We start from the raw sequence: 12,481 nt of genomic DNA, 5'->3' as shown, positions 1-12,481 counted from the left end.
AAGGGTGAGCTGCTGGACGAGGATGTGTTATCTCTTACATCCTCTGATCCAGCAACAAGTGCTCTGCTGGCACCTAGCCCAAGAGAGCAGGAGACGGCTGATGAGGAAGAAGAGGGATCTGAGGGAGGTGATCGAGCACAGGCGCTCCCAGCGTCAGTGAAGGATCCCCTTCCTCTGAGGGTGAATAACAACCACCCTCTCCTCTCTTCTTCCTCTCCCCCCTTTTTTCTTTACCCCAGGCGCTTCTTACATCAGGCCTGAGGCCTGGACCGATGATGATATTTTCCCATTAAATTGAATGCTTGGAGTCGGGCTTGGTAGTAAGCGTGCCCTTTCTAGCTTTTGGGTGGTAGGCCTTCATTCGAAGAATAAAATTTAGGCCGCCGCTCTATGAGCAGCAGGATGATCTTGGTAGGTCTTTATTATAAGGTTGTTTAACTTTAGATCTCAGTTCCCTGTTTAGAAAGTATTAAGGGGTATGTTTGATAGGCTATTAAAATGAGGAAATTAGGGCCCTGAAATTCCCTTTTTTATAGGTTGGTATGCAAACCTTATCATAGGCCTCCTCTTGTGATAGAGTTGTTAGGTTTATGTAGTAGGTGGTGCCAATCTTGGTCACCCAGTGATGTACAGGTTGGCTTCATCTCATCGAGAAATCTCTAGTGAGGCCACCGTGCACGAGAGCTTCAAACATAATGTTCAGCATGGGATGGCTTCCTCCCATTTGGGGGTTTTCTCCTGAGGCCACCGCTTTGTATAAAGCTCCAGATAGACCAACCAAGCATTGACCCTCATTGGGCAACCTGGATAGCCACCTTGTATTTGTATAGCAGGTCTCCTCTCACTTCTGAGAGTTGTTATCTCTGTAAGGTCTAGTTTTTTCGTGGTACTGGCCTCCTCTTTCTACAAGAGTCGTATAGCCTAGGCCCACCTTGGCATTAGGGCGATAATGCTATTGGATGTTAAGGGTAGAATAAATAGCAGCATAGGTAGCAGGCTATTCCTAAGCCTCCCATGCAGGTATATTCTGGGCTTTGTCAAACCGGTCTCTCTCTGGTCTCCGCTTTCAGAGCTGTATATTGTAGCTAAAATTTCCCAGCTAGTTTTTAGGTTGGTTAACTAGGCCCCTTGAATTAATTTTCAAGTCATAAGGTGAAAATGTTGTTGGCCTCATAGCTGAGGCCTCCATTTCCCTTGGGCATAGTGTTTTTTTTGTCTACCCACATCTTTAGTTTATTCGCCCTGCACCACTGGGGCTCACTTTAGTACACCCTCCTATTTGGGAGGGGTTTGAGTACACTCCCTTATAGCCTAAGCATGCCATGGACTAACACTTTTGATAATTGAAGTTGTAGGCCTTTCTTATAGGCCTCCTCGATAGTCAGGTAGCGTAAGATTGTACTCCCCTCATTTAAAGGGTCGATAGTACTCTAGCTGAGTACACTGTCCATTGGCAATGTAAAGTAGGAAAAACCGGGCCCACAGTATTTCTGGGAGTACACTTATGGCGCTTTTCCACTGCATGGTACGGCTCGGTTCGGCTCGGTACGGTTTGACTCGGCGCGGAACGGTTCGGCTCGCTTCGCTTTTCCACTGCGTGGTACGACTCGACTCGGTACGGCACAGTTCGGTTCGCTTTAGCTCGGTTGCTTTTCCACTGCAGTTAGTACCGCTTCAAAGTGGGTGGGACTGATCGTTATAGTTGCCGTCTCTACTGCCATGATATCATCATATTAAATGCGAAATTTTCATTCCGTGTTTCCCCATCCACTCCTCGGCAACCAACGAGAGGAACGTCTGCACCTCGTCCACTGACCACGATTCAGCCATTTCTTTTTTCGAAGTTTATACTCTTTTTTTTTTTTTTTTTTTTAAGCAAATACTTTTAAAACAGGCGCTACAGCGCTGGCTGTTGTCTACTGGCTATTTAAATCTAGCGGGTTTAGTGTCTCGTGTCGTAAATACAATGACGCTGGTAGTGATGATTCTGTCTGACCAATCAGTGATCTGCAGTGTTTTCACGTCACATTTTAGTATCGGTACGGTACGCTTGGAACCTCAACAGAGGTGGTACCATTTAAAGCGAGCCGAAGCGAGCCGTACCGTGCCGTACCATGCAGTGGAAATGCGCCAAAAGTGAGCCGTACCGAACCGAGCTGTACCGTACCATGCAGTGGAAAAGCGCCAAAGCGTGCCGTACCAAACCGAGCCGTACCGTACCGTACCATGCAGTGGAAAAGCGCCATTATGTTATCTGAGGCTAGTTCTGGTAGTCCTCCTTGAAAGCCACTCCACCATCTTGTGGATTTTAGCAATAAAAAATTTAGATCTAAAAAATTAGATCATCACGTTGTAGGTTCCCTTTGAGCCTCCCTGATTCTAGCCCAGAGCCTGGTCATATATATATATATATATATATATATATATATATATATATATATTTATATTTATATTTATATTTATATATATATATATATATATATTTATTATTTTCCTAGCTAACCCTAAGTCTGGTTAGAAGGTTTAGGACTCTCATGAGGCCTCCCTTCTGGATCAGCACTAGAGCTGTAGGCGCTCCCCTTATCTCTATCCCTTGTTAGAGTGCCCAGCCTCCACAATGTTTCAAAGCATTGTGTAGATCCAGGATTGAGTAGAGTTACTCTCCTTGTTTGCAAGGGTTATAAAGCGCTATGCTGAGTTCTACTCTCTAGGATGCCCGTCTCTATGTTCCGGTTTAAAAAATGTGAGAGACTCTGTTTAGGAAAACAGACAGGTTGTTGGCAAGACTAGATCAGTAGATTTGATCAGGTCAGCCTCCCTGGTGGCATGTGGTGTTGACTCTATGTCCCCCTCAGGAAGTGTTATTCCCTTAAAGGAACCCCTTCCATGGAAGCTGTTGGTTTCAAAGCTGTTGCGCAGCATTGGTAGGCTTTTCCTTGTTTGGAGGCCTCTTTGAGGCTTATAGCTTGCAGTGACCGTAGGGAATAATGTTACTGACAGCCTGTATGTGACCCGAAGGGGGAGTGATTTCTTGGAATTTCAGGTTGCTGCCAGTTCTGACGTTTTGTCATGAGCCATAATTGGCATGCACTCCACTCAGTATGGTGGGATTGTACATCGTTCCCCATAGCTTCATCGACGCAGTGCGAGTTCCCTTTCGAAAGGGAACGTCTAGGTTACGACTGTAACCTCTGTTCCCTGTGAACAGGGAACGAGACACTGCGTCGTTAGCCATGCCTCTAGGATGCCTGCTGAACAGTCCCTTCAGACGAAAAGAGAATGACATGTTCTCTAGGTGCCCCTTTTATACTTCTGGGTCGCACTAGTAGTGATGTCATAGGCTGTCACCGGTCAAATTTGATTGCCATGATTGGATGAGCATGAACTTTTCAGACACCGGTTCACGTGGAGGGCGTTCCCCATGACGTCATCGACGCAGTGTCTCGTTCACATATGTAACCCTCGTTCCCTGAAGGAGGGAACGGAGACTTGAGTCGGACGTACCGTACTGATTGGGATCATGCTTAGGGAGCCTGTCATCTTCATTGGCGTGCGAGATTTGCATCTCGCGTTCCGCCCCGCAGCGCGGGTATAAATACGGAAGCGGATGCACGGTGGTCTAGCAATTGTGGCGACGGGACTTACGTCTCTGTTCTCTTCTTCAGGGAACGAGGGTAACATACGTAACTGAGACATTCCCTTTCAGTTCGGTCATGTTCTACGTGAGTCGGACGTACCGTACTGATTGGGATCCCAATTAACACGCCTACTAGTGCTGCCACCTTCCAGTGCCTAGCGAAAGCCTCCTGATCCCCCTGCATTTATTGAGGCGGCGATAAAGGGCTCAGGCCAGGAAAGTCCACTGCTTTTCCGCATTACCCACTCAGACAGATTTGGATAACACTGGGAAAGTATGCCCTTTAGGTGGACAGGGAGACGCTGCGGAAGCCACATCCTTACCGTAGGGAGGTATCATGTGGAAGTTACACATATGGACTGGGTGTTTCCGGGAAGTACAACATATGGAATGTCACTGAGGTGGCTCCGGCTATAGCAGGGGGGAGACAACACCAGTCAGAGATGGCAGAACAGGCTCTGCCTAAGGGAAAGACACGGGCTCGCCGCAGGGAGCCGTACCATGAAAGAATACACATATGGGATCGCCGTAGGGATCACAACATATGGGAGCCAGCCTAGCACAGGTTCCACAAATGCATACGAGTACTAGGCCTGGCGTCGGATGCTCCACCACGTCCGACTGCCGAGGGGTGTGGAGGAACTCAAGAGGGTTTGGCAACGGGGAACTCAACTGGAGCAAGAATGGCGCACGTATCTGGTCCATGGGAGGGAAATGGCGCAGCAAGCTGACACTTTGAGCGGGGCCTACAGTGTTGACTGGCTTCTATGAGAAAAGAGCACACAGGAAGCTACCGGCTCGACACGAAGGCTATAGAATCTAGCGAATGTGTTAGGTGTCGCCCAGCCAGCAGCTCTAGAGATATCTGTCAGCGAGGCACCCTGTGCCAGCGCCCAGGAAGAAGCTATACTCCGAGTTACATCATTTGTAATGAGATCAACCTCATGGCTCTACCATCTGAAAAAGCGCAATAGACAGCATGGATCACGTGTGTCTTGGTAACTAATCACATTATAGCCTTTATATGAGTGAATTTCTGTTGTACGTCATTCAATCACTGTTTGTGAAGACCATAGAAATTAATGACAACTGCTGTAAACTAAATCTTACCTGTTGCAAAATTGTTCATGACTTCTCTTATAAAACAGAATTTTATTAATTAAATTCCGGCCCTATTGATTCCGTAAGGATTTTTTTTTTTTTTTTCACCTTTCTGCCACTTTTGGGGCCCTTAACATGCTCAAAAACTCTTGAAATTTTGCACACACGTCAGAACCTGCGGCCGGACTGAAGCTGGTACCCGGGCGTGGCGGGGGGCTCGACAGCGCCCCCTGGAATGGTGTCCGAAAACTTGGTCCATATATCAAACATGCTTGCATGTAATAATATGAAACTCAATACACATATAGATCTCATCGGGCCGAACAACTTTCGTGCTCTAAGTTTTACACCAGCCCAACAGGAAGTCGGATATTATACGTTGTTTGGAAAACGCATACAATGGAATGTGAAATACTCCTCCTAGGGAATTCATCCGATCGCCACCAAACTCGGTGTGAATGAAGTCAAGACATTGAGGATGAATTCTTGCGAACGGATTTTTGATATCTCGAACGGTTTGGCCGTGGCGAGGAAACAAATTTATGGCGAATAATGGGACACAGGAAGTGTGTTATAACTTCTGCATACATTAACTGATCTTGATGAAACTTCAGCAGTGTGTTCGTTGTAAGAGGCCGATCACATGGATGTGACTATTATGAGTCAAAGTTATAGCGCCACCAACTGGCAGCAGGAAGTTTGTCACTCTCTTATTTTTACCCGATTTGCTTCAAACTTTATGTGTATAATGTAGACACACGGCAGATGTAGACCTGTGAAAGGATTATTGATATCTTAGATACTGTTGCCATGGCAACGCATCGAACTTTAATATTATTTTTTGATGCTTTTGAGACTCTTAGCATGCTTGAAATTCGATGAAACTCGACAGACACATCACATTTATTAGCCAGTAGACATGTGCAAAGTTTCAGAAACGGGCGTGGCAGGGGGGCTCAACAGCGCCCCCTTGAACGGGGTCTGAAAACTTGGTCCATAGATCAAACACGCTTGCATGAATTAATATGAAACTCAGTACACATATAGATCTCATCGGGCTGAACAACTTTCCTTTGGTCAAGTTTTACGCCAGCTCAACAGGAAGTCGGCTATTATGGGTTGTTTGGAAAATGCTTGCTGTGGAATTTAATGTCCTCCTCCTAGAGAATTCAGCCGATCCCCACCAAACTCGTTGTGCATGAAGTCAAGACATTGAGGATGCTAAATTGTGGATGGATTTTTGATATCTCGAACGGTTTGGCCAAGGCGAGGAAACTAATTTATGGTGAGAAAAGAGAAACAGGAAGTTGTATAACTTCTGCATACATTAACTGATCTTGATGAAACTTCAGCAGTGTGTTTGTGGTAAGAGGCCGATCAGATGGATGTAACTATTGTGAGTCAAAGTTATAGCGCCACCAACTGGCAGCAGGAAATGTATGACTTTCAAAATGCTTTTGACAAAAGTGGGGGGGTTAGTTTTACCTACAGTTTAAAAAATCAATACGTATATTGGTCTCATCGAGCCGGACAACTTTCTAATTTACAGTCATTATCTCCGAGCAACAGGAAGTCAGGTATTTTGGTTTGAATGTGGATTTCTTTGCAAAATCAGCCTCTGAATTTTTACCCACCCCTCTTAAATGGTTTATTTTATTCACACCAAACTTTTTCAACACGATGAAAATACATTAAAGATGCTAAATTGTGAACGGATAATAAATATCTCAAACGGTTTTGCTATGGTGAGGGATTAAATAATGTCAAAAAATGAAAAACTAAAAGCCTCATATCTTCTAGAAATGTAATTATACATCATTTATTTCTATATAAAATTATACAAATATCAGAACTATACCCATTTTATTCTTTTTTTCAATTTAATAATTGTTTAAGTTTAAAAACAGCCAGAATGTTTTTTTAGTCCAAAAAATAAATAAATCATGTCATTCATAGTGCTATACTGCCCTCTTGTGTTCAAAATCAGGTAGGCCTATTGTACCTATATAAAAATATACTAGGTATGTGACGGTGAGAGTATTTTACCACCGGTTAATCAACGTTAATCAATGTTGTGGAATATTTTGAGTGTATCATAAAATCAGAATAAGGTAAGACAAGTAATGTTTTCTGTCTTATATATATATATATATATATATATATATATATATATATATATATACTGTATATAAATATATAAAGGCCGGTAACTAAAGGCACCGGGGTTGCGGTGCCACCGGCTTGGGCCCGTAATCGCTGCTCGCAGCTATATTTTAGTTTTAAACTCCAAAACTAGATCAATCCAAAATTAATGTTTAATGGCAAACATGTTACATTACTGATAGGCTGTCATTAATTAAATAATGGCTATTTCTTCACAAAAGCAATATATTGCTTTTCTCACCTGGTTTTCAGCACTGCTGATTGAGTGCTGGTCTAGAGCAACATCGCCCTCTATACGCAGTTCTGGCTCGGGGTCCGCTATAGGAGCTTTGGGTTCTTCCTGGCTATCCTTCTCTCTGGCCCTCTCCGTCTCTACCCCCTCGCCCTCCGAGCACTGCGAGCGGCGCTTCAGGAAGGAGGAGAAGAGGCGGGAGAGGCCGCGGCCAGCGGAGGTGCGCTGTCGCGGCTTTAGCTGTTGTTCCTCCTCTGAGCCCCCAGAGGGCGCAGAGGTGCCGGAGGGACTATTCTGAGCTGTATCAGTGGGGCCTGGCTCCTGTGCAGTGGGGTCCTCTTCTTCCTGCTGCTGCTCAACCACCTGTTTCTTCTGAACGCTCTCCGCCTCGTCTGTCGTCATGGCAGTCACTGGAGGAAGAAAACTTTCAGTTAAAGTTACATATCGAATTTAGCATTTTATAATTGCTGACTGCATACAAATTAAAATAATATTCATCTTAAATATAATGAGATTAAGATTGGAGATTGAAAATAGTATTTTAAAAGTGTCCGGATGTTATACTATTTCCAGTGGATTTTCACAGTATGGGCCTGTCCCAATACCTTGCGCATACCTTCCTGCATGTGGCAGGAAGTAAATGTGCAAGGCTGTCCCGCGTCAGAAAAATGCCAACGCTCAGTGCCCTTAATATACACTAAACCCACACTATCTCTAATTGTGAAAAAATGAGGAGACTTTTAATGACGAGGAATGTGCAAACACAATGCTATAAAATTATTGTTCAATTTGTGGTCAATACATTTCTAAAGCCGGGTGCACATTGTGCGATTTTCAATAGTCCTATTCGATTGTTGCTTGTCAGACTGTACAAACATGATCCCCGCAGTAAGCCATGTCACACTGTGGGATCTCAGTTGTCTTTAACGTCAGACTGTACAATAGTCAAGATTCATTAAAAACAGAAGACTCGTAGTTTTACATCATCAATCCGTGACATGTTCCGTGATGGTGAGCTGCAATTACATGTGGGATTGAAATGGTAGCGAGCAAACAAAACCTCTCTAGCGATAATTCTGATCATGGCTTTTCTTGAAAAGAAAAATAAAAAAATAAAAAAACGAAGACGATGTGTATGGAGCGAGTGGTGGTCTGTTGTTGTCGCACTAATTGCGTCATCAGGTTCTGTGCTCCTATTGGTTTTGACGGTTGTTGTAAGATAAGTCACACTGCAGGACTGTTCCTCAAAACTTCTGACACTGGCAGTATTTCATTGGAGGTCAAATTTGATTTCAATGGTCATTAATTAATCAGCTGTCTGTCAACATGTCAAACTAGCAATCAAAGACTACAGATATTGGCCTAGGATCAGAGGAATCTTTTAGGATTCACAAAATTTGTCTCAGATGGCCAAATTGTGGCCAAAATCGTACACTCTTCAGGACATGGTGCCACCTGGCCTAATTGCCCATATGGTTAATCAGATTATTTCCTTGGCATGTTCATGACAGTTCATCAGAGATGTATTGATGTCTGATTAATGAGCAACTCAAAGAATCAGTTTATCAGTTGAATGATATGTTCATGAGAAGTGATTCAATAATTCAGTCAAGGCGGTTAATAAGCCACTAGAGAGAAAGAATATCAGTGGATAATTTACAATTTGGAATGTTCTTTCAAATCAACAAAGCTATCATTTAACTAAAGCTGTAAAATATAGGCTAGCATGTTTTGGTGTATGGACAACTATTATGATACTTTATGGTGTTCTGTTTTATGTTGTAGCCTAAAAGCTTCAGTCCCCATTCATTGTAATTGCATGTCTAGAATTTCTTGTTTTGTGTTGCACAGAAGAAACAACAGACTAAATGGGGAGAAAATTATGAGACTTTTCATCTTTGGGTGAACTATCCCATTAATAATAATTTCACGAGTTCACACATACATGAAATCAGATGTAGTAATTTATGCGTATTTGGCGTGCTGTCCGGGAGAGGGCTCCGAGCTCGGAATTTGGCCCGAACCCAGAGTACTCCCCCCTTTTGACTGGGATAGAAAACCAGCCAAGAGTGAGGTGATGGGGTGGTGGTGGAGGGATGCTGTGAAACTGTCAAGGGACAGAGGTGAGGGAAGGCTATATTTATACCGGCTTCCTCTTGTGCTGATTGGTTGATTACCTGAACGTGCTCCTCCCGAACTTTGATACATAAAACTTCATTTAAATTATGAATTTTTATTTCTTTTTATTTAAACTTAATAAAAAAAAATTGAATAAAAAACATAAATTTGATTCAAAAATTGTGAATTAAGCAGAATCGTTCAAGAAAGAATCACAATCCCTGAAGTGAATCGATTTTTTCACTAACCCCAGCATATGGGTGCAAGAGAGAGATTCTGTGAAAGACAAGCTAAGAACTGCCACACAACTACAGCTCTCTATACATCACAACTGAACACACGAGTGTGAATAAACAACTGAATGGACCTATCACGCTCTTTCACAGACTTGTACACCTCAAACACATGACGAAGTAAATCTTATGTGCTCTTTTAGAATGCATCTGTCTATTCTGAAATAATCAGTGAAGCCATATCCAATTATGACAAGATCACATTTTCAGTGTTAAATCTAATCCAATGAGCGCACATGAACCACTTTAGTCATTGAAGGTGTTACGTGAGCCAGCCTATCCCAGACCTAATGACACTAAAACATTATGGGTGATGGTCTGGAAGCTGTTACAAAACCTGATGCAGCTTGACCTGGGTTGCACAGACAACAGTGGATTCACTAAGGTGACATCAATATTATAAAAAAAAAAAAAAAATACTATGGAAGTCAATGGGGCCCATGAACTGTTTGGTTACCGACATTCTTCAAAACATCTTATTTGTGTTCAGCAGAAGAAAGAAATTCATACAGGTTTGGAAACAACTTACAGGTAAGTAAATGGTGACAGGATTTTCATTTTTGGGTGAACTATCCTCTTTATTTATTAACTGGGAGCTCAAAGCTTACACCCTTTGAATTTGATCATCCGTGCCGCACCAGAACACAACAGTTTGAGGCTGTCTGAACATGTCAAAACATTCAGAAGTTGCGCTGTTGTCAGAAGCTGCTCAAGTACATGGAATATGTCAGAAATAGAAGGGGCGTCAGTTTATTGTCCACTCCCCATCCTGCACCATGTTCAGTGTAGACAGTATCACTGATTATAATGGGTTTAGTTGCGTTTGGTGCATTGCGCCACTCACGTTCACGCATGTCAAATTTCATGTCACACAACATGTTTCCCAGTTCTCTGGTGAAATGTTCTTCAACACCACTTTAACTAATGATGCGGTGTCATCATTCAGTCATTTCAATAGAATCCATGAGATTGGGAATTTTACGTGAGGACAAAAGACTTTCACAGCAAAATTCAGAGCACTGACCAAGAGAAAGCTACTTGGTTTGAAAGTTTTTATGAGGAAAAAGCTAATCATTTAATTAATCGACATCCCGACGACTAGGCTAATCTTCAACATGTTTGCTCTTAAACATTTTACAAAAAAAAAATGCTGTTTTATAAGAGAAGTCACTGACAATTGCGTGACAGGTATGATTAAGTTTATGGCACTTTTCAAGGCCCTGGGTATACTTCATTTTCCACGTTCCACTCCGTCTCGTGCACAGTTGAGCGCGGAAGCCTTTCCAAGTATACTCCTTTGGCCGTGAGCGTGGAAAGACGCGTTCGGCGCTTGCACACTATCTAGTGGATTTTGTTTTCAAAGCGCTAAAGTCACTCGCTCGCACATGCACTGTTGTACGCGCGGTCCCAAAAATTGGGCTGCACGAACGGGGTGTGCAGATGTCCGCGGATCCTCCTGATGATGAAAATTATGCCACGCGGGCAGCCAAAGTATACTTTGGGCTTCATTCATTCCTATGGTATCCGCAAACAGTGACTGACAGCCGCACAACTCTGAATGAAATTCAATTACATAAATTTGTCAAGGCTGTAATGTGATTGGTTATCAGACACACGTGATCCAAGTTAGTGTTGCGCTTTTTCCATTGGTAGAGCCACGGACCCTCGTATCTCCCAATAATATAAGGGACTGCATGCGGACAGTGTGCGCAGACGTTCACAGACCCTCCTGATGATGAAAATAACTTCACGCGGACAGTGCGTGGATCATCACGGAAAACGGACGGCCGAATTATACTTGAGCTTCATGTAATCGGTGTGTAGCTGAACACCATGTAACACGGTAATATTATTCAAAGATCTAAGATTAAATATAGTGCTGCTGTGATCTCTGTACATGTACAGCTTAGACCTGGACAACCACAACAAGCTGGTCAAATGGCTGCAGGAAACCAGCTGCACCTGAGTTACATCAAAGGAGAATTGCTGAGTCTAAAAAAAAACATGATCTCACCAAACAAGCACTTTCACTGTACTGCTGTCCCATTAAGATTCAGACTAAACTGCCCGAGTGCTCAGCACAAGAAACCTTAAACACAACTCGAGGATGTTATTCCTCTCACCAATTCCCAACTCAACATAATCCATTCCATTCTCTGCCCGGACCATGCATCTCTCTCCTTTGTTCTCTATCCCCCTCCTGTAAAAAAAATAAATAAATAAAAAATCTCCCTCTGGTGTAGTATTGCATTGAAATGTGGGTATTTTTTTATATTAAGGTCTGAAATTTGGGTTCCCCCACATTATAAAAAAGGCTGTTTTTATTTTAGTTGTGCTGACATTAATAGTGATAACAATTAATAGAGCACAGCACACAGACAAGTAAATAAACACAGACTCAAATAGCTTCCTATTGAATCCTTTTGTCCACACACATTCACACACAGGTCTGCCGTTCAGTCATCATTCTTTCCCGTTCATTAGCAAAATAATTACAAAGCCTCATTATGAGGGTTCAAGTTTAAGCACAAGCGGTCTCTTGAGGACAGAGAGCAAACACAGTGGACTAAAGAAGACAGTCCCATTCATGCAGAATGGCTGTGTGTGTGTGTGAGTGTTTAATAAACTAATCTGGCACTAATATGCATTTAACCTCCCTTTTACAGCAGATATCTTTCATTTACTTTATTCTCAAGAAATCAACATAAAAATAAGGTCAAGGAACTTAGTTTTGAGGTTTGTGAGGGTCAGGTTCTAGAAAAAACAACATAATTGTTTGTGTGTGTTCCCTCAGCCTCTTCAATAGAGAAACATACATTCATACTGACTACACAATGAAATACTCCTTATTAAGAGAGTGCAGGTGTCTGTGATTGCCAAATGCAAAGTGTTAGCCTACACCTCCCATCCTGAAATGAACACAAACAGGAAGTGAAC

General features: G+C 42.8%; 1 protein-coding gene across 11 annotated transcripts in view; it reads right to left on the bottom strand.

Annotated features, from left to right (window-relative positions):
* epb41a (erythrocyte membrane protein band 4.1a) overlaps nucleotides 1-12,481 on the bottom strand; it is a 67,944-nt gene that overhangs the window by 42,257 nt on the left and 13,206 nt on the right. For all 11 annotated transcript variants that reach the window (XM_084130862.1, XM_084130870.1, XM_084130867.1 and 8 more), the window contains exon 2: nucleotides 7,143-7,543. In XM_084130862.1, coding sequence (XP_083986988.1) covers nucleotides 7,143-7,535 — 393 coding nt within the window. In that variant the 5' untranslated portion in view covers nucleotides 7,536-7,543. The remainder of the gene's footprint in view (nucleotides 1-7,142; nucleotides 7,544-12,481) is intronic.

This window comes from Abramis brama (assembly GCF_963993115.1).
Source record: "Abramis brama genome assembly, chromosome: 12".
NCBI classification, from domain to species: Eukaryota; Metazoa; Chordata; class Actinopteri; order Cypriniformes; family Leuciscidae; genus Abramis; species Abramis brama.
Note: the sequence above shows the minus strand (reverse complement) of the source record. Positions and strands in the feature narration are given on the sequence as shown.